Here is a 27602-nt window from a genome sequence, read left to right as displayed (position 1 = left end):
ATAATCAAACTTTAATGTCTTAGGCACAATTTCTCCAGAATAAATTGGTTTCCTGAGGGACAACAATGGGTATGAAACATGGCATCATAGACATAAAATGGATATGACTTGGAAGTGAATTGTAGCTAATCAGGGTTAAGGGGAAGAGGGAAGGGCAACACATTATGAGTAATTGAAACACTTGTCTATGTCGCATATTGTTGTAAAGTTTAAATTTAGGATCTACTAATTTAGTGATTTTAGTTGATTCCAACAAAGTCAACTTTATCATAGGGAATTTACATATCATATGCTAAAATACCAAATTGAACAAAGTGATCAATAACTTCTTCAGTGAATGATAACAGTAACATTGATAGGATACCCTCATTTTGCATTATAGGAGTCAAGGTTAGTTTCAATAACCAATATGAGAGATTTATTTTGGATTGACAGCAGATAGTTCCTTCTTGTTTTTTGAACCAAATATTAATTTCAAACATTATGGCGGCAATGTTGTTTCTTTATACATAATGCATTCCCTTGGAATTTAGTTTGATTGGTTTGTTTACTCTTATAACAAAAATTAGGATTAACATTCATCATTTACATCAAAATACCAGCTTGGCAAAGGGTAGTATATTTAGTTTGATTGGTTTGTTTACTCTTATAACAAAAAATAGGATTTAACATTCATCATTTACATCAAAATACCAGTTTGGCAAAGGGTAGTATAGTAATAAGAGCCTTTGATAACCAGAAACTTGAGGATATACTTGGTGTGGGTCATATTCATCAAGAGTAACGTTGAAAACACTGGTATCTCACAATAATTTACCAACACTCGGAAAAATAATCGTTCCATGCCCAAGATTGATATTGATCATATTGCTGTTTTCTTTAATGAGAGCTTATTATAAACATTACAAATGTAATTGTTTGAACGTTTATTCGATGGTAGTCTCTCAGCCACCTCTCTGTGGAGTCAATGCTAGTTTTAAAATATTAAAGAAATCCAAAACTTAGAAATAAAATCAATGCTGAATATTTCGCTGGCCTTCATAAAACCAGCAATAGAAAATAGAAATATAACAAAGGGAATGGCTGCAAATAAAATAGTGAAAAGTGTGGGCAAATTTGGAAATATGCTCATGTTTGCAGGTATATTCTGCAAACAGGAGATGAAAAGGGCATCTCTAAAAACAATTACAAGTAGAGAAAAATTAGCTGTGCACTTTGAAACAAGCAAGCTTGGGAAAGAGTTGCAACAGTTCAACTTTTGACCGCTTCTGCAGAATATGGAAAAGGAGATGAGTGTCCAGGCATTCATATACCCATCTGAAAACGATATGCATGGCTAATACAGTTGAAACTTACTGGTTGCAATTTAAAACACATAATAGGAAGGTAAAAGTAATAAAATACATGAACATACCTTTATGTTAATGCAACCATTTACATCTAATGTTGTCAAATTCTGTGAAGAGAACTTGGAAAGTGTCTCTAAGCTTGTATCAGTCACTCCCGTGATTCCAAACAAGCTACAAAAGCATACAAGTTTTTAAGTAATTATACTTCTCATTAATCAAAAATTTTAGTTCAATTATCCAACTTAAAGTTTCAGCTATGAAAAAGTTGTACAAGTCCACCTAAGGAATTCAAGCGAGAGGCAATTCTGGGCAATTGCTTTGACAGCAACATCTGTTACATGAACACACCTATCATGATAGTGGTTAGATTTGCAACGTTATAAATGCCAAAGTACTTAAGAGTTGCATATTATTTCACTATTTGTAAAGGAAAAGATGTTTCAAAACTTACCAAGTCAAATTCAAGGATACCAGCTTCCTGCATTTGGCTATTGATAAAAGACCTTCATCAGATAGATTCTATAATACAAATGCAAGCATAATTTAGCATTCAGCACAACACACGAACCTTATTAATATGTACACCACAAGGCCTAAATATCCACAAAATACACCACAATAAGGATATAATAAACAGAATTCCTTCCATCTAATCGTTGACTATATTTGTAATGGTTGAAATAAGTGAAGTACCTGGGCACCACACAAGTCCAAGAATTTTAACTCCGTAAGATGTGAGATCTCTTTGTAGGACTTATCAGTAAAACTGCAAGAAAAGAGCAACCATAAAGTAGGAATATACCAAAGCTATGGCCCAAATATCTAATAATAAAATGCATGGCACATAGGTGAACCTTGAATCTGCATAAAGGTTCAGATATTCTATGCTTTCACAACTCTTTAAAATCTGTGTCAACCCATTATCTGTTAGCTTCACACACCTGGATCCAGAAAAGTTACACATGAGAATCCATTTCAAGTATTACAGAAACACTATCAGAGAATCAATCAAATGCACACCAGAATAAATCCCACAAAAACTCTGGAAATTCAAATAGGGGAATTGTTGTTAAATTTCCAGTGTTCTATGCTTGACACAATCACTTATTACAATTCTTCTTCAATTAGCAATCACTTTATCCAATAAATTCAATCTTCCAACAACAATAAGCAATTGTAGATAGAACAGTAATCCAAATGCACAATAGAAGACAACCAAGAACAATAGAGACACAGAAATTTGGTCAAAGACCAAGGAAAAACCCCACAAGGGGGAAAACCCTTTCCAAATTCTTCTTTTATTAGATTGTCATCAAATGTTCAGCAGAGAGATACAATGTCCAAGTACATCAACAATGAGTCAAAGGTCAAAGCCTTGACTATACCAAACACCAACACCAATCCAATATCCAATCAAAGATGACCCAAAAAGTCAAATCTGATCAAAAGTCAAATCTGCAAATTATGGTCAAAGTCAACAGCAGCAAAAGCAGCCCTACCCAGTCAATGGTCAAATCAGCCTCCAAAGAACTCGGTCAACCAGTTAAAGTATGTGGCCTTCTTCCTTTAGTCAAACCCCGTCAAAGTAGCCTCAAAACCTTAGTCAAAAGAGAGAGAAAGGTCTGCGGTCAAACCCTAACTGATATGCAGTCAAACCCTGTCAACATGCCCAGAAAATTTCAGTCCAAAGCCCAGTCAACTCGGCCTCGCAAAACAGGTCAAAATCCAGTCAAACAAAGTTAATTTCTCCTTGGTCAACACTGGTTAAACAGTCCCAAACAGAAGTAAACCTTGGTCAACAGAAAAAGACTCTCCTTTGCACATGGGAACTCGGACCTGCAATTTCAGAGCTGTATAAACCAATCAAGAGATGTGATGTGTTGATGATGCCTCCAAGCGATGCCAAGTGTGGTCTATTCATGTGTCCTTGGAGGTCAAATTTTCTTGCCCACGCTCACTTGTATTTTTGTGTAGATGTGGGTTTTATATTAAAATATAATATTTTGCCTTGTGCAAATTAAATTCTTCCAAGGGCTAGTAGGGTCTCCAAAGGGTGAGGAGCGACTTCCCAAAGGAGGGAAGTTCTCCACAAATCATTGATATATAAGAGTGAAGAAAACTATATACGAAGTAGTAGAGGGATATACTGAAGTAATTTGGCAATTACTGTCTAGGATCTGATAGCAACCAGAAACCACCCAACATAGCCTTGAAAACAGACTTGTCTTCCTTCCAAGAGATAGAGAACATCGTGTACCTATATCAGCCGGAATGGAAAAATGTGTATATGCTTGGGAAACAGTATGGGTTTTGCAAAACATGCTTTCAAAATTGCAGTAAACAGGGAAATGTTGCATACAGAACCATAGGTGGTCATTTTTTTCTACATTATTAATAGTACACTGTTAATAACATATTTCCACTAGTATTAATAATGATACTTTTCTTTTTATAAATGAAATGGATATGAGTGTTTTATTCAAAAAGAATGCTGGGATCTCACCCAGAACCATTACATTTCTTCAGAGTTACCAATATCCCTTGTGGGTTTGAGATTGAGCATGGTATCTCAATCCAAACCCTCAAGTGAGTACCCCCACAGTACAAAAAATTTGTTCCCTTTCCAGTGAAAGATTTTACAAAATACTCCCAAGATCCAAATACACTTACAATGCTTTTTTTACTTCTTTTTCATTTGATATAGACGGACTTCTTGTTTTCCTTGGCAAAATATTTTTGCCCTTTTTCCAACTTGGATTCAGCCCATGTTTTCTGCTAAATCTGAGGGGTCACCCTTCAGTGAGTGAGCATTTTTGTCTTTGACAATTCTTTCATTTTCCTGATCAGCCCAATAAGTTGTTTTTTTAGTCTTGTTCCCTGTGATTTCAATGGAGAAACTGGGATTTTCAAGGGTTTGATGGGCCTCCTCTAACTCTGCTTTTGTTGGATCCTCTTTGACATGCGTTTCTTCCTGTTTGTCTTTTTCTTCCTCCAGTGAATCCTGATTGACGTACCCTTCTTCCTAACTTTCTTTTGCTTTCACTTTGTCCGGGTCTCATCTTCCTTGAATACAATATAATGCTCAAGCTAAGCACCTTCCCACCATTTGGGCCTCCGGCTATTTTTTCGAGCTCCATTATTCTATGATCACTTGGGGCAATTCTTGATTACATGCCCTGTTTCATAACATGCTTGGCATTGGAATGAGACATTTTCATAATCAAGCTTTTGAACCCATACATAATATGGAGCCCTTAATTTCCACGGGAAAACCTTTATTAAAATCCATATCCACGCATATTCGAGCATATGAGGTCTTGAGGAAATGCTCAGTATCTGAACTCTGGCAGTAAAATTTCCCTGTTGCATTCCCAATAGATGTTAACAAATGGAGATTCTAAAGATGTAAAGAAAGGTTCAGAAGCTTTACCCAAATTGGAGCTGAGGATATTGTTGTTGTAACTAGATCAAATGAAGGAGACCAAGGCTACATGAAAAGACCAACACTGCCCCGAACCAAGGCCCAAAATCCAAAATAATCTTCTTATCCTCAGGATTATCAAAGACAACAAAAAAAACCCCCAACTAGAGGGTAAATATTCAGGTCATCAGGCAATAGAGGTTTCTACGAGTCAGAGATCCACTTATGTAGATCAGTCGCGACCAAAACCCATCAAATCGACAAACCAAACCTTGATTTGAATTTTTTTTTGCACAGCTAAAAGCTTCTTTCCCCAGGGGAACATTAACGACAAGAGCTTATAGAACTATCAGAAGAGAAAATCCATATTTCAACATGGCACCCTATGATACCTTGGCTTGAATTGCCTAAGAGGAAGAACTTGCAGATCCAACTGCCATTCCTTCAAGAGAGGCTGATTTCACCATTGAATCACAGGTATTCATCATTCTGCAAGGGTCTGCAGGAGATCAATGTGAAAATTCCTTTAAATTGCAGCAACTGGAAATTTATTCTTCTAACTGATTAATTATGTAGTTTATTTGTTACAACAAATAATGAATAAATCACATCGCAATTCTTCACAATAAAATTATGCTACGGAAAATAAACTGGAAACTGAGAAAATAGATGCACATACAATAAAAATGACACCAATATTTTTGGACAATAGTCCCCAAAAAAACTTCGAAGGGAAAACTAGTGCAGCGGATGAGGGTTTAATTTTATTATGCAAAAACAAAATCTGAGTACAATATTTGGACGCCCAAACTGACAATCCTCAACAAAATAATCTGTCCAAAATATTTGTGAGACAATTTATCTCACTCGTCCACTAATCCTGCTCCAATAACTTGCTTTGTTTGGGCCACTCGAAAGCCCCTACATTAGCCTCTGCGTAAGCCTAGTGCAAGCCCTACTCACACTGCCTGAGGAGTCGCTCATAATTTGTTGCTCTACTTATCTCTGCCTCTGGAGATGACTCGCTTAGCCTCCTAGAAATTTTCCCAGCCACTAGCACTTGAATCGACCTCCTCTTATGTTGAATTGATTTGCCCTCTGAAGCTCTTGCGTTGCCTCTGTGCAGCCTCTAAGGAAATAATGCGACCCTCTTGCTACTGACTCTCCGACGTTGGAACTCCACTGGAAATCATTGCCACTGCTCCCTCTCACTTTTGCTTCCTTCTAGCTTGAACTCTACAACTAGATAGCTCGATTTGCCAAGGAACTCGCTCTTCCTGTGTCTCACTATTATGCTCAAGTGTGTCTTCTTCATCCCCATCGACCTACTCTTATAATCTCTCGTTGGATCACCAACAACCACGATTAAATTGTTATCAACAGCTAAAATCATCTCAAACTCAATCCATGTGAGTTTCTAAAGCTTTCTCACCTTTCCTTAATTAATTCCTATTAATTAACCAGTTTTCCTAAGTTAGACTTCAGAAAAATTGAAATGATGGTTAATTAATTTAATTAAGGTGTTTCACAAGCTTATCTCGCAAAACCTTTTCTGGGTTTTGATGATCTCGTGTTCCGTAATCTCTTAGACACAAATAGAGACTAGAACACCTGTTCGATCCTACAAAAACTAACACTCCCTCTTAGCAAGGAAGGTGTTCTCTCCCATAACATCTTCCCTCACGCTGCTGATGTCTGACATCTGTAACATCATGTTACTGTCCATCAAGCTACTGCGCATACTCTGATTCATCTGCTAGCCTTGTCTCTGAATCACCTTGCATCTGCGATGCTGCTGACATTGCACTGTGCCTCCTTGCATTGCTGCCAACACTGCTTGCGTTGCTTATGATCTCATGTTGTTGCTGCAACTAAGAACTAATCTATGGATCCATTGTGTCCTTGTATTGGCTCTGCAATTGTCTCCTAAGTCTCTGACTGCAACTAGTATCTGCACTATCTGCACCAACCTGTCTCTGCGCCCCTCAAGTAACTGACTACAACTATCCCTCAAACTCTGACTGTGCCCTCTGACACTGATCCTCCTGCCATTGAAAAGGGTTCTCCACTATACCAATATGTTCTCTGAAATAAATGATCTTAGCTCTCCCTAGAGCTTTCGTGAGTATATCAACAACCTGCTCTTCTGTAGGAACATGTTGTAGCTGCATTGCTCCACGCTGCACACAATCTTTGATGAAGTGATATCGAATGTCTGTGTTTTGACCTATCATGAAACATTGAATTTCCAAAGAGCCTGATGCGACTCTGATTATTGCAATAGATACCGGTCGCCTCCAAGCTCTGATTGATCAATCTTACTAACAACTTCCAAAGGCATGTAGCTTCACACGTGGTTGTGTTGGATGCCATATTCTCTGCTTCTGTAGAATTCAATCCCACAAACTTTTGCTTCATGTTGCACCAAGATACAACCCCTGATCCAACATTGAAGCAACACCCGATGTGCTTTTGCGATCCATGGAATTGTTTGCCCAATTTTCATTTGTGAATCCACATAACTTGATACCATCACCTTGAGTATATCTCAACCCATACTCGACTGTGCCACACAAATACCTCAGAATGTGCCTTGTTGTTGTCCAATGTACTCTCTTAGGTCCCACCATAAATTGACTAAGAGTGTTGACTGCAAAGTAGATATATGGTCTAGTGTTGACCAGATACATGAGGGAACCAATAAGCTATCTATACAAGGTTGGGTCGACGTCCTCGTGCACTGATGCATCGATCTTCTTCCAGTTTGTAATCATAGGTGTAGACATAGGTCTACAATCCTGCATCCTGAATCTCTTCAAAATCTCTATAGCATATCTCCCTTGACCAAGGAAGATCTCCCCGTCCTTTTGCCATACTTCCAAGCCTAGGAAGTAATGCATCAACCCCAAATCCTTCATGTCAAATTATGCTACCAAGTTCCTCTTGCAGTCCTTTATGAGCCTTGATGACACAATCAGGAAGAGGTCATCCACAAAGAATACTAGGATGAGTGCCTCATCCTCTACCATCAAATAGTAAAGGTTGGGATCTGTGTCACTCTTATCAAATCCCATTTGCTACAAGTCATCGCCAATCTGACCATACCATGCCCTAGGAGCCTGCTTGAGCCCGTATATAGCTTTCTTCACTCTGCACACGTGTGCCCCTCTCATGTGTCTTGAAGCCCTCTAGATGTTCTATATATACCTCTTCCTCAATCACCCTGTTCAAAAAGGTTGTCTCGACATCCATCTGGTGAGTCTTCCATCCCATCTGTGCTGCTAGAGATATAACCGACCAGATAGAAGTATATTTGGCAATTGGGGTGAAGGTCTCCTCATAATCTATGCCTTCCTTCTGCGCATACCCCTTTTCCACAAACCTAGCCTTGTACTTCCCCACGCTGCCATCTGTAGCAGACTTCATCTTATAAATCCACTAAGAGCCCACAACTGACCTATCCTCGAGCCTCGAAACTACCTCCCAAACATCATTTGTCATGATGGAGCTATACTCTTCCACCATGGCATTTATCCACACTTGATGTTGTGCGACCTCCTGATAGCTAGAAGGTTCTACAACCTGTGCCACCAATGCTTGGTACTTGTTTGGTTGTCTGCATTCTCTGTTGTTCGTCCTAGGAGCCCCTATTAACTTCTCTACGTCCCTCAACGTTTGACGAACTTCTTTGCTGGTACGTCCACTAGTGTGGGAGGATCAACCAACTCCTCATCCTGCCTCTGTTACTCCGTTTGCTGCAAACTCACAACATAGTCTACACCTAAGGTCGTGCTAGTATTGGTGATTGTACTAGATCCTTGTGACTGTCCATGCAACTTCCCCTGTAGTTTCCCCTGCTACTAGACCAATGGAGCTCCCGCCGGCTCATTCTGATCATCTGTTGGCAACACGCGAGATCTCTTGAAGGCTCTATCCTCCATGAACTTCACGCCCTATCTCACAATAATCTTCCTGCTACTAGGAATGTAGATCCTGTATGCCTTTGAGGTTTCACTATACCCAACGAAGAACCCCTTCTTTGTAGTCTAATCCAACTTAGTGCATTTTTCATCTGGGACATGGCAGTAAGCTATGCTGCCAAAGATTCTGAAGTGACTTACTTTTGGCTTCTTTCCTGAGAAGACTTATTCTGGTGTTATCTTCCCCAACACCCTGTGAGGAACCCTGTTCTGGATATACACAGTTGTGTTACATGTCTCTGCCCATAAGAATTTGGGCAAATCCTAGTCATATAATATTGCCTTTGCAATCCCACCTATTGACCTGTTTTTCCACTCTGCTACCCCATTCTGTTGTGGATTGTATGGAGCTATCCACTCCCTCCTGATGCCTTCCTTTGCACAAAATCTTGTGAAGTCACTGTCTATGTACTCTCCTCCATTATCTGAGCGAAGTACCTTGATCTTCTTCCCTATCGCATTCTCTACTAGAGCCTTAAACTCCCTAAAGCGATTGAAGACCTCATCCTTGGTCTTCAAGAAATAGATCTTGATTTTCTTGGAATGGTCATCGATGAAGGTGACGAAGTATTTGTACCCTCCGAGAGATTCAGTGTATAGAGGACCGCAAATGTCTGAGTGTATAAGTTGTAACACATCATTTAATCTATTGCCACTTATTTGGAATGATGCCTTAACATACTTTCTAAGTATGCACCCCCTGCACACATCATCATCTTTCGTGCCTAATTCTGGAACACCTGTTACTATCTCCCTAAGCATCCTAAGTGCTCCATAATGTAAATGTCCCATTCTTTTGTGCCATACCTCATTCAAGTCTCTTCCACTACTATTGCTATCATTACTGTTGCTGCTAACTATTGATTTGGGGTAGCATCGGATGTGCTCTAGCCATGAAAAATGGTGGAGAGGCTACAGCACATGAGATCTCCATGACCCAGAAATGGTTTGGGCAAATTCTAACCGGTTTCAGAGATATTAAAATAATTAATATTCTTAATGGAGTTCCTAAGTCTAAACTTAGGAAAAATAAAATATTAATGGGCATTAATATAAAACTGGGTTAGAAGGTTTTAAAAGTCATGGATCAAGCCAAATCTAATTTTAGTCGTTGATTAGAGATTTAATCTTGGTTGTTGAAGGACCAACAAGAAAATTATAAGAAGAGGTTTCAGGGTCAGTTGGAGAACACACTGAAGGAGACCAGTCAGTTCGATTCCTAGAGCGGGGTTAGCTGAGAAATTCGAACTAGTGGTCTGGAGAGAAACAAGAGGCAGCAAGTACAGAACAGAGAGTCGAGAACAGCACCAGGGGAACAACGCAGAGGTTGGAGAGGTAGATGCAGAGCCTCTCAGGCAGACGGAGAGGCAGCAGACTGTGTAGTCACTGGAGGGCCTGCGTGGGTGATGCAGAGAGGCCCAATGCTGACGCAGAGAGGCCTAGTGCTGATGCAAAGAGTCTGGGAGCTACGCAGAGGTCAGCCAGGCTAACGCTGACACTGGGAGAAGTGCTGAAGAATTTTCTCTCTGTTGGGTAAGCCAATTTGGCACCCAATTGTACTGAAGAATTGCTTAATAATAAAATCCTCCCTTGCTGCACCGGTTTTCCCACATTGAGTTTTTTCGGGGACTGTTGTCCAAAATATTTGTGTCGATGTGTTAATTCTTGTGCATGTGTTTGTTTCTATATTATGGTGTGATATCTACAGCCGAATTTATTTTAATGTTTATTGAAGGATTTTCACAAACAACTTATTGGGAAAATAAGTAGGTAAAATAAATCAGTTATTGCAGTGATAGAATTTTCACACTAATTAGTGCCTTTCAAGAATTGAGCTGCAACTTGTATAATCTTTTGCTATGAACTCCAATTTGCTTCACCTTTTTACAGTTTTGGTGTTTGATGAACAAATTCTTCCCTACAAAAGTGGACATCATATCCTTTATCCTATCGCTGGGAGATTGAAATAAGGTTCATACCCAAATCTGGCACATGCAACACATTTGTAACATCGGTGCTTGCACTTGACACTATTAGTTTTTGTAGCATCGGATGTGTTCTAGCCATGAAATTTTGTGGAGAGACCATAATACATGAGATCTCCAAAACCCATAAATCATTTTTGGAAATTCTACCTAGAGATGGCCTAATTAGATTATTCGCCGATTTTTAAATATTTCCTAAGTCTAAACTTAGAGAATATGGTTGATTAATCAGAATTAATTAAGTTAAGGTGAGAATGGTCTAGAAACTTGCATGGATAGACTTCAAGATGATCCTAGCCCTTGATTAAGATTTAATCTTCGCCATTGGAGTCCCAACAAAGGATTATAAGAAAAAGTCGATGGGCACTTGGAGAACACACCAACAGTTCGATTTCCTTGGCAGATCAATTTCCAGAGAACAACAGTAGTTTCTGGAGAGCCAGAGATCGAAGTAGAGACAGTGAGGGCCAGGGACAGTGATCTGGAGTAACTTTTGCAGATCCGGAGAGGCAGCAACAAGTGATAGAAGTGATCCACGCAGAAGCAGTGCAAGGACTGCGCAATCGCTGAAGTAGAGTAGTTTGATTTAGCTGAGGAGGAGGTCGAATAAGATTCCAGAGGTCAGGAAAGTCTTCCAGAGGGCCGGAGAGTCACTTCCAGCAGCAGAGGCAAGCCAGACAGCTTGCTCAGAGGAAAAATCGAGCCACACGTGTGACTGCGTAGAGGGCCTACGTTGGGGTTTGGATGACCATTTTTTCTATAGAAGTCAGTGTCAGGATTGCTTGTGGGGTGATAGAATTTTCTCTCTAATTATTTCTGTCAAATACTTGCTGATTGGATTTCCAGTTGGACATTCATAGATTGTACTCAAAATTCACTGCTGCATAATAATAAAACCCCTAGCTGCTGAGAGTACCATGCACGAGGAGCCTGCTTAAGCCCATACAAGGCTTTCTTCAATTTACAAACATGTGTATCTCTATTATGAATCTCAAAGCCTTGAGGCTATTCAATATATACTTCCTCTTCAATGACTCCATTAAGAAAAGCAGTTTTAACATCCATTTGACGTAGTTTCCAACCTGTGATAAAAGTAAGAGCAATAATAGATCTAATAGAAGAGTACCTGACAATAGGAGTGTTACACACCACCAGTGGGTGACCCCTATAGGAGAATTTTTCTCCTAGATTTGTCTTCAGTCGACAGCCAACAACCTCTTGTAGCCACTAGATAGCTTGATGTGCCACCATTATCTGCCACCTGAGCCAGTCGTTATGTGTCCTCATCCATATGTTATGATTGTATGTTTGAAGGCGGGCCTTCCAAGCCTGAAGGTATGGCTTTTCATTATGTAATTGGGTGTTTATGCTTGCTTTTCTTAGACACATATGGACATGGATTAGTGGGGGGGATTCAGCGGAAAGAATGGGATTGGATTATGCTCTTGTTCCCTTGTCCCAAATTGATGGTTAACCTTGTATCACAGTCCCATGGGATCTCCTCTATTGACTACTAGCTTTAGGAGTGGCACTTCATAGGAAACCCTGATTTTGGTTGCACAGTCCTGCTTCCCGATATCATATATCTCACTCCCCTCCGCTCATTATAACCCCTTTTCACACTTTTTCTATCTGGGTCCACATTTATCCATTGGGTCCACAAGGAGTTAGCCTCCCGCTCCCCTTGTCCACACTTTAGGTTGGGCCTGGAACGATGCCCCAAATGTTGATGCAACTAAAAAGAAAGTTTAAAGCATAATTTGGCCACTTATAATAGGAAATGTACCACAAAATGCAAAAGACAATCGAGCCATAAGAATTTAGCACATGGGCAAAACCCAAACATGAGCTCTACCCCCTATCATTAAGGCCACCACCGTGGTTCCTAGGGCCCCTATGAGTGCCCTCTGCATTATTAAGGAACCCATGATTGTCCCAACCCCTAGTGGGCGATGAACCGCCCAACCTTAAGGGGGTAATCACTGCTTTATCATACACATCATGCTCTCATCCCTGGAGCCCCAAGCAGTGTAAATAAAGAAAAATCAATAAAAGGCAAAAGGCATATGAAGAGGGGTGGAAAAACAAAGACCAGAGTAACTCATGTACCATGATTTCTCACTCCTACATCTATACACCAAGTATGTGGGCTTCCCTCATTATAGCTACCCTTGTACCATGGCATGTGGCTTAGAGCCTTCCCTGTTGCCCCACTTCGTTCCACCATCATTTCACATGACACCTGCCATTTGACGGATGTACCATGGACTTGTTACTCCCTTAGAGGTTGAAACCACCTAATAGGGTCCTTTATTAACCTCTCTTGTTGAGCTTGGTGACACCTGTACACTCTAAATCCCATTTGGAAGGGCATGCCACTATGAAGTGTCCACTTTTGCCCTTAGTTAGCAAGGTTATTTACTCAATTGCACTAATGGATTGTTGTACTAGAAGGTGAGACACATTGGATCTTATACAGGATTACAGGTGGGTCTCCATTTGAACTTGGTCTCCCTATATGGGGTCCTAGCCCTTCAAAGGGCCACACTGGCACTTGTAGGGTGAGTGTTGAGAGCCATGGGCCCCCACCATAGCCGAGATTACTTCATGGATCCCCAAAAACGTTCGTTGATTTCTCCTATTCAACCTTTTGGACGAGGATGATGCACCGGGTTCACCATGATTAGCCAGCTTCACAGATGCACCATACACTTGCCAGATGTTCCAGGGTTCAGAGAATTGTTCGTCGTTGTAGAGGTAGGGCTTATGTCATCATTCCAACCCTCACAGATGATCTACATGCACTTCTGATCCATTTGGAGACCCATGAGGATGACCTTGTGCCCCCACAACCACTTGGGAGCACCACAGGTTTATTACTTGGAGAACAAGGGGCCAACCCTTGTCCACTATTTATGGAGTCCTATTTCACATTATGTCACCTATGGACTTCATTAGGCCTCCTCTAAGGCCTAATGACACATGCTATTGATCATTTGACCCTCTTGAGAGGCTCACTCCTTTGTTATTGAGATAGTTTGGTGGGCTTGTCACCAAAAATACTTGTTATTTTGCACATTATTTTATTCTAGTAGCTAAATTAAGCCAAAATAAGCTAAATCGAATTCATTAGACATTGTATAAAAAATGATGAGTTGATTCATCCTCTCAACATCACTTGGATTGATCATATTCTCTTGTGAAATTTTCGCTATTCTCTTTGGAGGACGAAAATGGATGGATGGATGAATTTTAATGTTTGGAGACCTTCATTTTTGTCTTGGAGCTTCTATCTTGGCATATGATGATGATTGGATATACTTGTTCTTACATGTAAGTGCTCTTTTAATGTTATTTTGTCATTCTTTTCTATGTCACATAAATGATGCTGGGATTTTCGCTATACTAGGCCAAAATTTTGCTACTTTTCTTGGATGAAAGGGTATAACTTTGTCTTTTATTAGCGTTGCATCATGTTATGGGCCATGTTTGAATAAATGAGTGTTCCTAGAGATATTTCATTGAAATTTATCTTGATAAGTCATCACATATTGCACATCGAAGTATAAAGACCTTGAAGCAATTGTCCCATGCCCTAATTGCCATGAGAAATTGTTCTAAAGGCCTCCTTGATGAAGTGAAACCATCCCAAACATTGGAATCATCTTGACTCCATTTCTCCAAAAGGATTAGGCACAGGTCATCCATAGGTGATCACCCTAAAACATATTTTTCTACCTTTCTCTCTTCCTTTATAAGTCTAGCCTACACAAGTCACCTAGGGCATCAATTAGCTCATAATATAGCCATCCAAACACTTCCATTTTTAGTCCACAACTACGTTGGTGTTTGCCCTAGAGGCCCTCCAAATTTGAACCAAATTCGACAGTGGAATCTCCAGATATTGCATGCCCTAGCTTGAGGACTGTTTCCTGCCCTAGGTTTCCCTTGGCTAGTAACCTCATTTGGATCATTGCATTCTATTCCAAGAAGATTTGTCCATTGATCCTCTTCTCTTCCACAATTAGGTCAAGCCCCTCCTTGAGTGACCAATCCCTCTTACTTGACCTAATTTTGGGTCCACTTGGTCCCGTGTGGTCCCGTAACTTTTCGAAGATAATCTCACAAAGACCATTTGGAAACCAAGTCTTCACAAGGGTTTTTAGGACTAGGTCCCTCCTTAAGAGGTCTCATTCCCAAAACCTAGCCCCTAAGACCCTCTTGGCCCTTCTTAGAGAGCCTTTCATCTTTCCTCTTGGGCAAGCAAGCCATATATTGAGCCTCTCTTGTGAATAGGCCTCTTCAGGAATCACTCTTTTCCCTTTATTGACCCATTTATCTAGGTGATTCCCTTCATACCAGGTCTCCTCCCATCGGTGAAAGTCAATAAAGAGCAGGGAGCCTTAGCTGAGGTGATAGTGGGCTATCGCTCCATTATTGCCCTTGACCTAATAGTTGCCCTATAGGACCCCTGCTAGTTTGAGTAGTAACATTTTGGCTATGCTGGCAGGGATACGAGACGTGTGTTTTATTCCCCATACGACATATTGACATATCATTATTGGCGACTCCATTAGAAGAATGAAGCCCTAGTTCTTCATTGAACTTTAAGGTCAATACTTGTAGGGTGAAGCCAACATGTTTTTAGGCATCTTTAAATTCACCCTGGTGACTCCTACATAATTTACATGTAAATCTCAAATAGGTTGTCTTTCTTTGATGATTTTCCTGCTTTGGACATCGCTAGCGTCCCTGGCCACCCTAATCATCTCACAGGAAGGATGGTACGTGGGGTGCCCATGTTTGATGGTCATCCGCTCTCCGCAATTGACTCAAAAGAGAAAGTGGTTCACTGGGATGTCCTTATGTTGTTCATGGGATCTCTCGGTGGTCATACCTCATGGTTGCATGATCATGAACCCGAGAGCATCTCATCTATTGAGGAGTTTGTTGATGGTTTTCTTAAACACTTTCAAGTGTACCCCACATTAAGCATCCAAGAGGAAGTCTTCATCGAGCATTATCAAGACATTGAGAATCTAAGTAATGAGCAGGAAGGTGAGTCATCATTGGCATGTTAGTTTTTGTAGCATCGGATGTATTCTAGCCATAAAATTTGGTGGAGAGGTTAGAATACATGAGATCTCTAAAACCCAGAAATCGTTTCTGGAAATTCCACCTAGAAGTGTCTCAATTAGATTATTAGTCGTTTTTAAAATATTTCCTAAGTCTAAACTTAGGGAATATGGTTAATTAATCAGTATTAATTGAGATAAGGTGAGAATCATCTAGAAACTCACACGGATCTATCTAGAGATGATCTTAGCCATTGATTAAATTTTAATCTTGGTCGTTGGTGCTCCAACAGTGGATTATAAGAAGAGATCGAAGTGGTGATGAAGAATACACTTGAGCAGTTCGATTTCCTTGGCAAATCGATTTCCTAAGTAGCAACAGTCAGATGTTGGAGAGAGCCAGAGATTGAAGCAGTGAGTGAGGGGCAAGGGCAGTGATCCAGAGGAAATTTTTCTAGATCTAGAGAGGAAGCAACAAGAGGGCCGAGTTTTCCCAGTGAGGTAGCATAGAGGACTGCGTATTTGCTTTAGTGAGGGCAATTCGATTTGCTGGGGAGAAAATTTGTTCTCAGTTCCAATGGCTGAGAAGAGGTTCCAGAGGACCGGATAGACGATTTCCTTGGCAGCAGAAGGAAAACGACTTCATCAGAGACCAGTCAGAGGCTTGATGTCAAAGAGACTGCGTAGAGGCTTCAGGACACTGATTTCTCTGTAGGCACGTTGTGCCCGGATTGCTTGTGGAGGAAGGGTAATTCCCTTCAATAATTTTGCCCAGATTTTCTTGCTGTGGATTGCTAGTTTCAAGCTTCCAGATTGTACACAAATTCTCACTGCTGCATAATAATAAAAACTCTAATTGTTGCATCGATTTTCCCAAGTTGGGTTTTTTCTGGGGACATTTGTTCAAAAATAATTCTCCCATATTTTATGTGTGCTGGCATTTCTCAGTTTCCAACGCATTATTTTTTCCGCAGTATTTTATTTGAGAAGGTTGCAGTGTGTTTATTTCAATATTTGTCTTAACAGATAAATTGTTAAATTAATTAACAATTAGGAGAAATAATACCAATTGCTGCAATAGGATTCTAGTTTTCAAAATTTTCACATGTCAGGCTAGGAGGTAACTCCTCAAATAGAAATGTATTTTTTGCATTAAAGACTGATCATAGATATATACATGGAGGGAGAGACTCATGGGCTTCATCTCCCAATGTCTTTTCATATTCCAATTCTCTTTATTTTCTATTTACATTATTTTACATGGATTTACCTAATCCCAAAGATTAGGTGTCAACATCCCCCCCTTAATCTGAAGGGATGTTGGTGAGTCCAAGCATCGTTCTGAATCTTTCGAACTTTTCTCTTCCAAGCGCTTTGGTGAAGATGTCTGCAATCTACTCATTTGTGGAACAATGGCGTAGGTGAATTGTCTTGGCCTCAACATGATGTCGAATCATATGGTATTTTGTATTGATATGCTTTGTTCGATCATGGAACTTTGGGTTCTTGGCCAACTTTATTGCAGAAGTGTTGTCAATCATAAGAGGAGTTGAATGCACTTGTTTCTCCTGCAAATCTTCCAGAATTTTCTTGAGCCACACAATTTCCTTTGCTACTTCAGCTGCTGCCACATATTCTGCCTCAGTTGTGGAATCTGTTGGGACTAGTTGTTTGTGTGACCTCTAAGAGACAACTCCTGATCCAAGACTCATAGCATAACCTGAAGTAGATATCCCAATTTCTTTATCTCCATCAAAGTCTGAATTGGAGTATCCAATCAAGCTGAAGTCGCCCACCTGTGTATATTTAACTCCAAAGTCTTGAGTTCCTTCCAAGTACTTGAGAACTCTTTTCGCAACAAACCAATGTCCCTCACAAGGCTTTTGCATAAACTTGGGGAGGATTCCAGCAACAAATGAAATGTTTGGTTTGGTACTAGTCAGGTAGTCACTGTCTATACTTTGTTGCATCCTCAAATTCTTTTCCTTCAATGGATGTGAGCTTTCAGTTATGTTCCCTTGGAGTAGTCAAAAGATCACACTCAGCCATGCCAAACTTGTTCAACAGATCTCCAATGTACTTCTTTTGAGAAAGGAATATAAACTTCGAATGTTGAGTTACTTCAATACCAAGATAGTAGTGAACATAGCCCAAGTCAATGATTTCAAAACCTTTCCTCAATTCCTTTTTTATGGATGCAATGTAGCTCTCGTTGTTCCCTGTCATCAAAAGATCATCTACATACACCACAAGATATACAACTGCTTTTCCAACTTTCTTGACAAACAAAGTTGCATCATCAAGATCATAATGTTTGAAGTTGAGTTTCAGAAGATGCTTAGTTAACTTCTCATACCAGGCTCGCGGTGCTTGCTTGAAGCCATACAAGGATTTTACAAGCTTGCATACTTTGTGTTCTTGACCCTTCACAACAAATCCTTCTGGTTGGAACATAAAAACATTATCTTTCAGATCTCCATTTAAAAAAGCAATTTTCACATCCATTTGATGGACTTTCCAATCATTCTGTGCTGCCAAGGCAAAGAGTGTCTAAATGGTAGCCCATTTTGTTGTGGGGGAAAAAGTCTTCTCATAGTCGACTCCTTCCTTTTGTGCAAAACCTTTTGCCACAAGCCTGGCTTTGTGCTTGTCAAGTGAGCCATCAACTTTATACTTGTTCTTGTAGATCCACTTGCAACCTATTGGTTTGGTTCCGAATGGAGGATCAACCAGCGTCCAGGTGCCATTCTTTATCAAGGCATCATATTTTTTCTGCATCACTTCTTTCCATTCATCATGAGAAGCGACTTCTTTGAAGGAAGTTAGTTCAAAATTTGTAGACAAATTCAATTCACAATCATAAGAAACATACATATCAATAGGTGAATCAGAATCGTCTACATCACATCCATTTTATTTGGTTGAGCTCCTTGTTCTTGTCTTTCCAATCTCATCAAGATGAACACTTTCAAGTGTCTTTGTCAGCCATAAGGTCAATTTGCAGATTCAAGACTTTAATCTAGAGTCTACATTCTTCACGGTACCGTTAGGAGGAGTAGATGTAGTCTTAGGTATCCAATGGTTACGAACTTTAGGTACTTATGCCACCAACCATCAAAGTACAATTTATAAAATTCAAATGGGGAGGTCAGAAGTACAAGCTACACGGATTCCAAGCACCAGAAAATCAAGTTGTATCATCATCTCAGATGATGAAACTAAGTCGAAAAGGAGCACCCGCTTATGTAGTACAATGTCACCAGTTAGAGATGTTATCTGCAAATATGACCAGAGAAGAGTCACCAGAGATACAAGATTTGATTCAGAAGCATGAAAAAGTATTTCAAGACCTACCTATGAAGATGCCGCCTAATAGGGAAATTGAGCATACAATAGAAGTCAAGGCAGGGTCAGACCCTGTCAACATCAAGCCATCACCAAAAAACGGAACTTGAGAGATTAATCCAAGACCTTTTAAAGTGTGCGACCTTGATTATCTTGGAATATCTGATCAAGTGGAAGGACATACCCGAAGAAGACGCTTTCTGGGAGAATGAATCATTCTTCAACAACATCCGTCGTTACTTATACTTTGAGGACAAAGCATTCTTTTGAGAGGAAGGCAATGTTATGTAAAAAATTAGTTAACTTTAGGTTTATTATTTAATTTTAATTTTAATTAGACGAAAGGGTACGATCATAAGATCATGCCCTTTCCCAAAGGGTGTCCATGGCGGTATATAAGCCAGGAACCCCATTGTAATCAATCATCATCTGTAATTCATCTTATTATTAATAAAATATTTATATATCTATTCTGCATATCAGAAGATTTTTGTTTCAGATGTTCTCCATGATATTCCAGAAGTGGCCATTTCTAAATTACCTTTGTTCTCGAGTGGTGATTCAGTCGTTGTTAGAAAGCATCTAGGCAGGTTTACTCGTATAATGATCATATATTGTAGACCTCCTCAGTATGATCATGAAGATGTCAAAATGCGTCTATTTGTCCTTTCTTTAGAGGGTGATGCTTTGAATTGGTTTAATAATTGTCCTGAAGATTCTTTCACTTCTTTACAATACATTGTCAATGCTTTTAAAGATAGATATGGTTATCAAGATAGCTCACCTTGTGCCCCTAAAATTGTGCAACAGAATGAAAGTAATCTTATGAAAGGTCCAGTTATCGATGAAAGATTTCAAGACACTTCTTCATATTAGAATGTGCCATCCACCTGTACCATTGCAGATCAAATCCATGATAGTGGAAATGTAGGGACAAATTATAAAATCAGTGTCGACAATGAAAGGGAAAATCAGAAGCAGGTTATAGAAGAACTAATGCGGCTAGTAAAAAATATGGGGATCAATCAAGAAAAATTTGTAACTAATTACACCAATGATATGAGAACTTTATGCACCCACCTGGAAAAACGTGATAAGGAGATCGAAATCATGAAAATTAAACACTCTGATCACATAACCGACATGCAAAGTTAGCATGCTAAGGAAATTGAGACCATGAAAACTAATCATGACAGGGAAATTAGTTTTATGCAAATCAAGTTATCAGGCTTAGAGGAAAATATGACAACCATGGAAGCTAATTAGATATGTCTTCAGAATAAGTTATTGACCATGGAAGAAGACCATGCCAAGAAAATCAGTACTATGAAAGTTGAACACTCTAGCCAGATAGATGCCATTACAATACAGGTACATAAATTTCAACAACAGTCAGAGGATGAAAGAAACCAGGAAACATCGACAGATCAAAAGCCTCCTTATTTGCTGCAACAAGCTCCATCTTATTATGAGGAGGTCATTGGTTTGATTGAAAAGTGGTTAACTGAAGGTGATCCAGATAAAATTAAAAATGATAAAGACTAGATGCAAAATGAAGAAGGACATGTCACACATATCTTACATACTTCATCTAAGGGTTTTGAAGCAGAATGTTCCACATCATCAGTGATACAACCTGCCACGAAGAAAAAACACAAAAGAAAGAGAACGAGAAGAAGATTTGATGCATCAGATGGCCGCGAGCAACTTGATTTTCGGATAGGAAAAAGTCCTACCATATGCAGAATTGGACATGGCACATCCGACAAGCAGCCGACAGATTTGCCTGAAAGCAGGCAAATGCTTAGTATCCACTATATTGAACACATCTGATGCCATGGGGCATCCTCTGTATTTCTAACCCTGCTCCTTGTTTTTTCAACATTTTATTTATGTTTTAGGATTAGATTTACTTTTCTTGTTACTACATAGTTAATAAATGAAGAGCTTATATCCTTCATGTGCTTAATGTTATATGATGATTTTTTGGATGGACGCTACTTATATTTTGTTGTGTGTTGCATGGATGCAAATTCTGGATTCTCACATTCCTACAATGCAGCAACGTGTCCCCAAGTAGAGCCAGATGTTGACCACTACGTGTCAACTATCCATAGCAGTACACCCCCTTTTTTCGCAAAAGGGATAGCGCTTGATCAACGTGTCCGTGCCATTCGACTATCATCATTAGCTCGATCATATTATGTTGTAAACCTAGTCTGCATGTGTAAATTGTAAATAGTCTTAGTAGATCTATGTCATGTATGTATTTGCCTAGGTAAACCTAATTTTCTAGTGATGATCTACGTTCTAGAAAGTTTTTTGTCTCACCGATCCATGATCGGCAGAGTTTTCCTTCAGCCTAACCCCAAAGCCGGAATGGATTTTGTCATTAGAATCTTAGGTGAATCCTAGTGTGCTTCAAGTCTATGTAAAAGTAATTTGGAGATAATTCTAGCTATTTGGTTAGGTTATTACAAATTGCTTGATCTGCTAGATTATATTTGTCGTAGAACTGGGTGGTCTATGGGGGTCTATGTCAAATGGGTTTTTCCCCTTGAGATGTAAAATTGTAAAAGTCATGATGGAAAGTGTCTTGAGAGTTAGAAAATGTTTTATCCCCTCATAAGTCCTAGGTCCTAGGTGATTTTTCCAAAGGCTAAGTTCGAGGGTACAGTAAAAATAAAATAATAAATAATAAATAATAATAAAAAAATAAAAATAAAATAAAATAACAAAATAAAATAAAATAAAATTTAAAATAGATTAAAAAATAGACAAAAAAAAACTGAGAAATAAAATAAAATAATAAAATAGTAATAAGTCAAAGTTTTGAGGAAATAAATGCAAGATTTTAATTTTTTAATATATTAAAATGCATTTAAAATTTCGACAGATGAGATTAAAAGAGATTTTAATCCTCATCAACGGACGAGATCATTTTGACATGGATCACTCGAATTAGCCGTTGGGAATTTTTTCCTTTAAATAGGGTGTCAAGGGTCATTTGAGATCATTCGATCTGTGAGTCTTATGCTGAAGAAAGCTCTCTTGTAGTCATTTTCTATATGCAATAAAGAAAGACTTTGGGGTTGAAATCTTGTTGGTGTTACTCTTCTGAAATGCTGTAAGATGTTTCATTTTTCTGCATAAATTTAATTTCAGCCATTGGTAATAGCTTGATGAAGAGTGATGTTGAACACTGGTATCTTTTTTACTCACTAGGGTTTGAATGGTAATAGAATTTCTGAAAATAATGGCAAGTATCTCCATTGGATTTGGATTTTAGTACTGTTTTTCCCTCTTTATTGATAGTTGAAGTGCGCTATGTAAGAAATCTAGATTATGAAGATCAACTGGCGTTTGGGGAAGTTCTCAGCTGAACCAGCCAATTCCCGAAAAGCATTTTCTTGAAGAGTGTTAAAATTGGCAACCAAGGCAAAACTTCATGTGGGTCATCTTATTCATGGCTGATAATATTTTTATTAGATTCCTCTCGTCGAGAAGTGTAGGATTGATATAAACATCATCCGATTCTGATAAGTATTCATGGAGATATGAATTTATTTTGATTATGGAATTATTATCAAGCCGACCTACAACTCATGTAGGCTCAGAAGCCCAACAGTTGCATCTATTCACTCACCAACGTTGTATATAAATATAAGAGGACTTTTCCTCATTTGGACTCACTCATCTCATCACATCTCTCTCTCTCTACTGCACAGATATGAGTCTCTTCTCTACTGCGCTGAAATGGGTCTCTCTCACACATGTGAAGCCAGAAACTGCTGAAACTGAAGCTGCAACTGCAGAAGTAAAGATTGACATGCGTGGCCTAGAAGATCTCCTCTTTGGAACTGTGTTGTAGGTTCATCTGAACCTCCTTTGAAAGCCGCAACTTTTGGTGGTGGAATGAAGTCAATCCGACGAACGGTTTGCAAGATATCGACTGCCCTAGTTTGAAGCCGGAAATTGCTGAAACTGAAGCTGCAACTGCAGAAGTAAAGATTGACTTGCGTGGCCTAGAAGATCTCCTCTTTGGAACTGCGTTGTAGGTTCATCTGAACCTCCTTTGAAAGCCGCAACTTTTGGTGGTGGAATGAAGTCAATCCGACGAATGGTTTGCAAGATATCGACTGCCCTAGTTTGAAGCCGGAAATTGCTGAAACTGAAGCTGCAACTGCAGAAGTAAAGATTGACTTGCGTGGCCTAGAAGATCTCCTCTTTGGAACTGCGTTGTAGGTTCATATGAACCTCCTTTGAAAGCCGCAACTTTTGGTGGTGGAATGAAGTCAATCCGACGAACGGCTTGCAAGATATCGACTGCCCTAGTTTAAAGTCGGAAACTGTTGAAACTGAAGCTGCCACTGCAGAAGTAAAGATTGACTTGCGTGGCCTAGAAGATCTCCTCATCTGAATTGCGTTGTAGGATCATCTGAACCTCCTCTGGAAGCCGAAACTTTTGGTGGTGGAATGAAGTCAATCCGACTGTTGGTTTGTGAGATATGGTCTGCCCTAGTTTGATAATGAAGCTGCTAATGCTGATGCTACTGATCTAGGGTTTGCTACTGCTGATATGAATCAGATTTATTGTACTATTTCTCTCTGCTGAATTATTGAAGATAAAAGAAGATTTGATCAAAGGGTTTCCCCACACATTGTGGGGTTTGTCTCTTGTCTTGGCTTGTTTTCTGTTGATCGTTTAATGTTCTATCTGCACTTTACTTTACGTACATGTGATTGCTAATCGGTGGAATATAATAAGAAAAAGAAGTAAACTGTTATAAGCATAGAACATACCATAACTTAACATGGTATCAGAGCTGAGGTGAAGACAAAACCCGAGCAAGAGCAAGAGCAATCATTGAAGAGAAGATTGGCAAGGCTATCCTCAACACTCTTTCCTGCCGAAGACAAGCTCCGTGAGAAAGCTGACTATCACGGATGAAAGATGTCTATCGATCTAACCCTTGAAGATCAAGGAGTGTTGGACCATGTAAGAGGCAATATTGTTGAGCCTTCATCAAATGCCTCTGCTGCTGCCTGGAACAAATGGAAAAATGGAGAAGTCAAAACAAAGAAGATCATTCGGGACTCTATCGACAAGCGCTTGGTGGCCTACATCTCTGATCTAGACACCTCCAAGGAAATCTACAACAGACTGGTGAGTTTATTTAAAGTTAATGATGCAAATCAAGTTTTGTTTCTTAGAAATAAGTTAAGGGAAATCAAGAAGGGTAAAAGTATGCAAGCATAATTAAGAATCACCGAGATCAAGAACGATCTCCTATCTATTGGGGAAACTATTACTGACAGAGAAATGGCACTCACAATGGGAAAACTATGGATGAGATCATGGACATAAAGGGCAACATGAGATCATGGACATATAGGATAGCATGATGATGATGCACACTAGTTTGAGCAGCATTATGATGGATAAAATCATGGACATGGGCAGCATGATGATAATCATGATTAGAGAAGCATGGTATAGTATGCAGTGGTGCAACTCGAAATCCCTCTAATGACAATCAAAGGAATGACAAATTCAACAGCAAAGGTAATAGGAGAGCTGGGAATCAAGGAAGAGAACAAGCATTCAAGAAGGCTAGAAATTCTAGGATGTATTAAATGCACCTGACCTCAAAAGGAACCTAGTGTCCATCTTGGCAATGGAAGACAGAGGCTATAAGATAACCTTTAGCAATGGCAAGGTATGTATATGGAAAAATAATGTTAAAGATGCCTTTACTCTTGGGTTAGTGTTGATTCATTATATTAGGTCGATGGAAGTCCACTAGGTGTCATGTCTTGTGACACAACTCTTCAGTCCGAACTTTGGCATCGGAGGTTTGCCCACCTTCATTATAAAGCTATACTCGATGTAAGACAAATGGTAACAGGGATGCCCGAATTCCAAGTAGAGAAAGAAGGTGTATGTCCGGGATGTGTTGAAGGAAAGCTCAAAAGGGGACCATTCCCCTCAAGCCAAAGCAAGACCTCCGATATATTACAGTTGGTTCACTTAGGCACATCTGAGGCTAGCATTAAGAGGGAGACTACTACACCACATACTCCTGAGCAGAATGGTGTGGTGGGAAGGAAGAACCACACGATGATGGAAGCTGTCCGGTCCATGCTACATGATCAAAGACTTCCAAAGTTTCTATGGGATGAAGCTGCAAACACTGCCGTATATGTACAAAATTGATGCCCTCATTAAGCATTGGGTTCCAAGACTCCTGAAGAAAAATTCACCGGTAAGAAACCTGATGTTTCTCATTTTAAAGTTTTTTGGAAGCCCTGTATACTTTCATGTGCCGAAAGAGAAAAGAAATAAATTGGGAGCATCTGGAAAGAAGGGAATTTTCGTGGGCTATGGTGAAAATACTAAAGGCTATAGAATCTATGTAGCTGGTCAAAGGGAAGTCGTAATTAGTCATGATGTCACCTTTGACGAAGATATGGCTCTCAGCAAGGTGATCAATCTTCCGACTTTGAGGAGCTCTCAAGACGCCGACACCAGGGAACCGAAAGAAAAGGATGATGAATCAATGCTTGATGTAGAAGAACCCATGGATCCAATTGATCCTCCTCCATATGAGCCTTCCTCTTCTAGGAAGAGGCCTTCATGGCTTAAGGGTTTACTTGATGATGCTGAAGGACATGCTGCAACCTTCCATCAAAGTAAGAAACTTAATAAGTATCAAGGATACCTGACCATCATGAGCACGATCATACAAAATGAGCCTTCGTCATTCTTAGATGCCGTCAAGCATCAAGTATGAAAGGATCCTATGACCGAAGAATATGAGTCTATCATAAAGAATGATGTTTGGGAAGTAGTTCCCAGACCCCAGGACAAGACTGTTGTCACTTCCAAATGGCTTTACAAGATAAAGCATGCAACAGATGGAAGCACGGAAAAGTATAAGGCTCGTTTTGTTGCTCGAGGTTTCTCCCAAAAGGAAGGTATAGACTATGATGAGATATTTACATATGTTGCCAGATATACGACCATCCGCTCGATCATAGCCCTTGCCGCTTCACAAGGATGGAACCTACATCAGATGGATGTCAAGACTGCGTTCTTGCATGGCTCGATCAAAGAAGAGGTCTACGTGGAGCAACCCGAAGGATTTGAGATTTATGATCGAAAATCTCATGTATGCAGGTTGAAGAAAGCTCTCTATGGGTTGAAGCAAGCACACCGAACATGGTATGAGAGGATCGATAGCTACTTGATGAAGTTGGGATTCACTAGGAGTGAAGCCGATCCTAACCTTTACTTTAAGGTTGAAGATGACAAGCCTCTCATACCGGTATTGTATGTGGATGACCTCTCTCTAACAGGTGCAAACCCTCTCATTCACAAATGTAAGAGGGAGATGGCTTCTGAATTTGAAATGAAGGACCAAGGACTTGAAGTGTGGCAGAAGCCAAGGGAAATTTTCCTATCTCAAGGAAAATATGTGGTAAATATATTGGAAAGATTCGGTATGATGGACTGCAAACCTGTGACTACCTCGAGGATCTTAACTTTTAGAAGTTATATGGTAGTGATGTCGGACCAGACTTGGGAAATGCCTCTGAGTTTCAAAAACTCATTCGCATTGATGTTCTTGGTGAACCTCCGTCCGAACATATGTTTTGCAGTTAACATTGTGAGCTCATATTTGGTTGAGCCTCACTGGATTGATGCCAGGAATCTTCTGAGATGTCTTCAGGACACAATCTCTCATGGATTAAGATACACTGTCGGAGATGTGAGACTACTTGGATATACTGATGTCGATTGGGCAGGCAGTGTGGTGGACTGTAAGAGCACTTCCGGGTGTTGTTTCACCTTGGGATCTGCTTCGATATCCTGGATAAGCAGGAAGCAGAAGTCGGTGGCTTTGAGCACCGCCGAAGCAGGATATATTGTTGCTAGCATAACCTCGTGTGAGGTAGTCTGGTTGCGAAAGCTCTTCAGTAAGCTGTTTGGATTTACATTGGATACCACTGTGATTCTCTATAACAACCAGAGGTGGGATTCGATTATTGAGGAATCTTGTATTCGTCGATTGCTCCAGCAGATAGACATCATCTTGGATATGGTAAGTTGATGAGCAAGGACGCTCCATCACATTAAGATGATGTACAGGTTGATACACCTTGTCAAAGCCCCAAGGAAAGATCTAATCTGTGATTTTTCCAAACGACTTGGAGTCGGTAAGAAACCCTTGTACAAGGGTCCTGCATGTTGCATACATTGAGCTCTGGGAGCTCTGAGGGCTTGCGGTTATTACTGGAGCAACATATGACCACAGGGTGACTCACCCTCCCCTGGTGGTGCACACTGGAACAAGATGATTCGCTCTCTTGTGGGACAAGATGATTCGCTCTCTTGTGGAACAGGATGATTCGCTCCCTTGTGTAGCAGGATGATTAGTTCTCCT

General features: G+C 39.9%; 1 protein-coding gene across 1 annotated transcript in view; it reads right to left on the bottom strand.

The window, feature by feature from the left end:
• Positions 1–852: 852 nt before the first annotated feature.
• The window catches only part of LOC149198494 (RNI-like superfamily protein), a 301230-nt gene continuing 274480 nt past the window's right edge, over positions 853–27602 (bottom strand). The window contains exons 7-12 of the mRNA XM_089402074.1: positions 2204–2290; positions 2043–2115; positions 1801–1868; positions 1629–1697; positions 1415–1520; positions 853–1268 (exon numbers count right to left, since the gene is read on the bottom strand). Of these exons, the coding sequence (XP_089258200.1) occupies positions 1203–1268; positions 1415–1520; positions 1629–1697; positions 1801–1868; positions 2043–2115; positions 2204–2290 (469 nt within the window). The 3' untranslated portion in view covers positions 853–1202. The remainder of the gene's footprint in view (positions 1269–1414; positions 1521–1628; positions 1698–1800; positions 1869–2042; positions 2116–2203; positions 2291–27602) is intronic.

Source organism: Pinus tabuliformis, chromosome 2_1, assembly GCF_031772625.1.
Source record: "Pinus tabuliformis cultivar Carrire ecotype Pingquan chromosome 2_1, CPIR1, whole genome shotgun sequence".
Lineage (NCBI taxonomy): Eukaryota > Viridiplantae > Streptophyta > Pinopsida > Pinales > Pinaceae > Pinus > Pinus tabuliformis.
The sequence above is the reverse complement of the archived record's forward strand: the minus strand, read 5'-3'. Positions and strand labels throughout refer to the sequence as shown.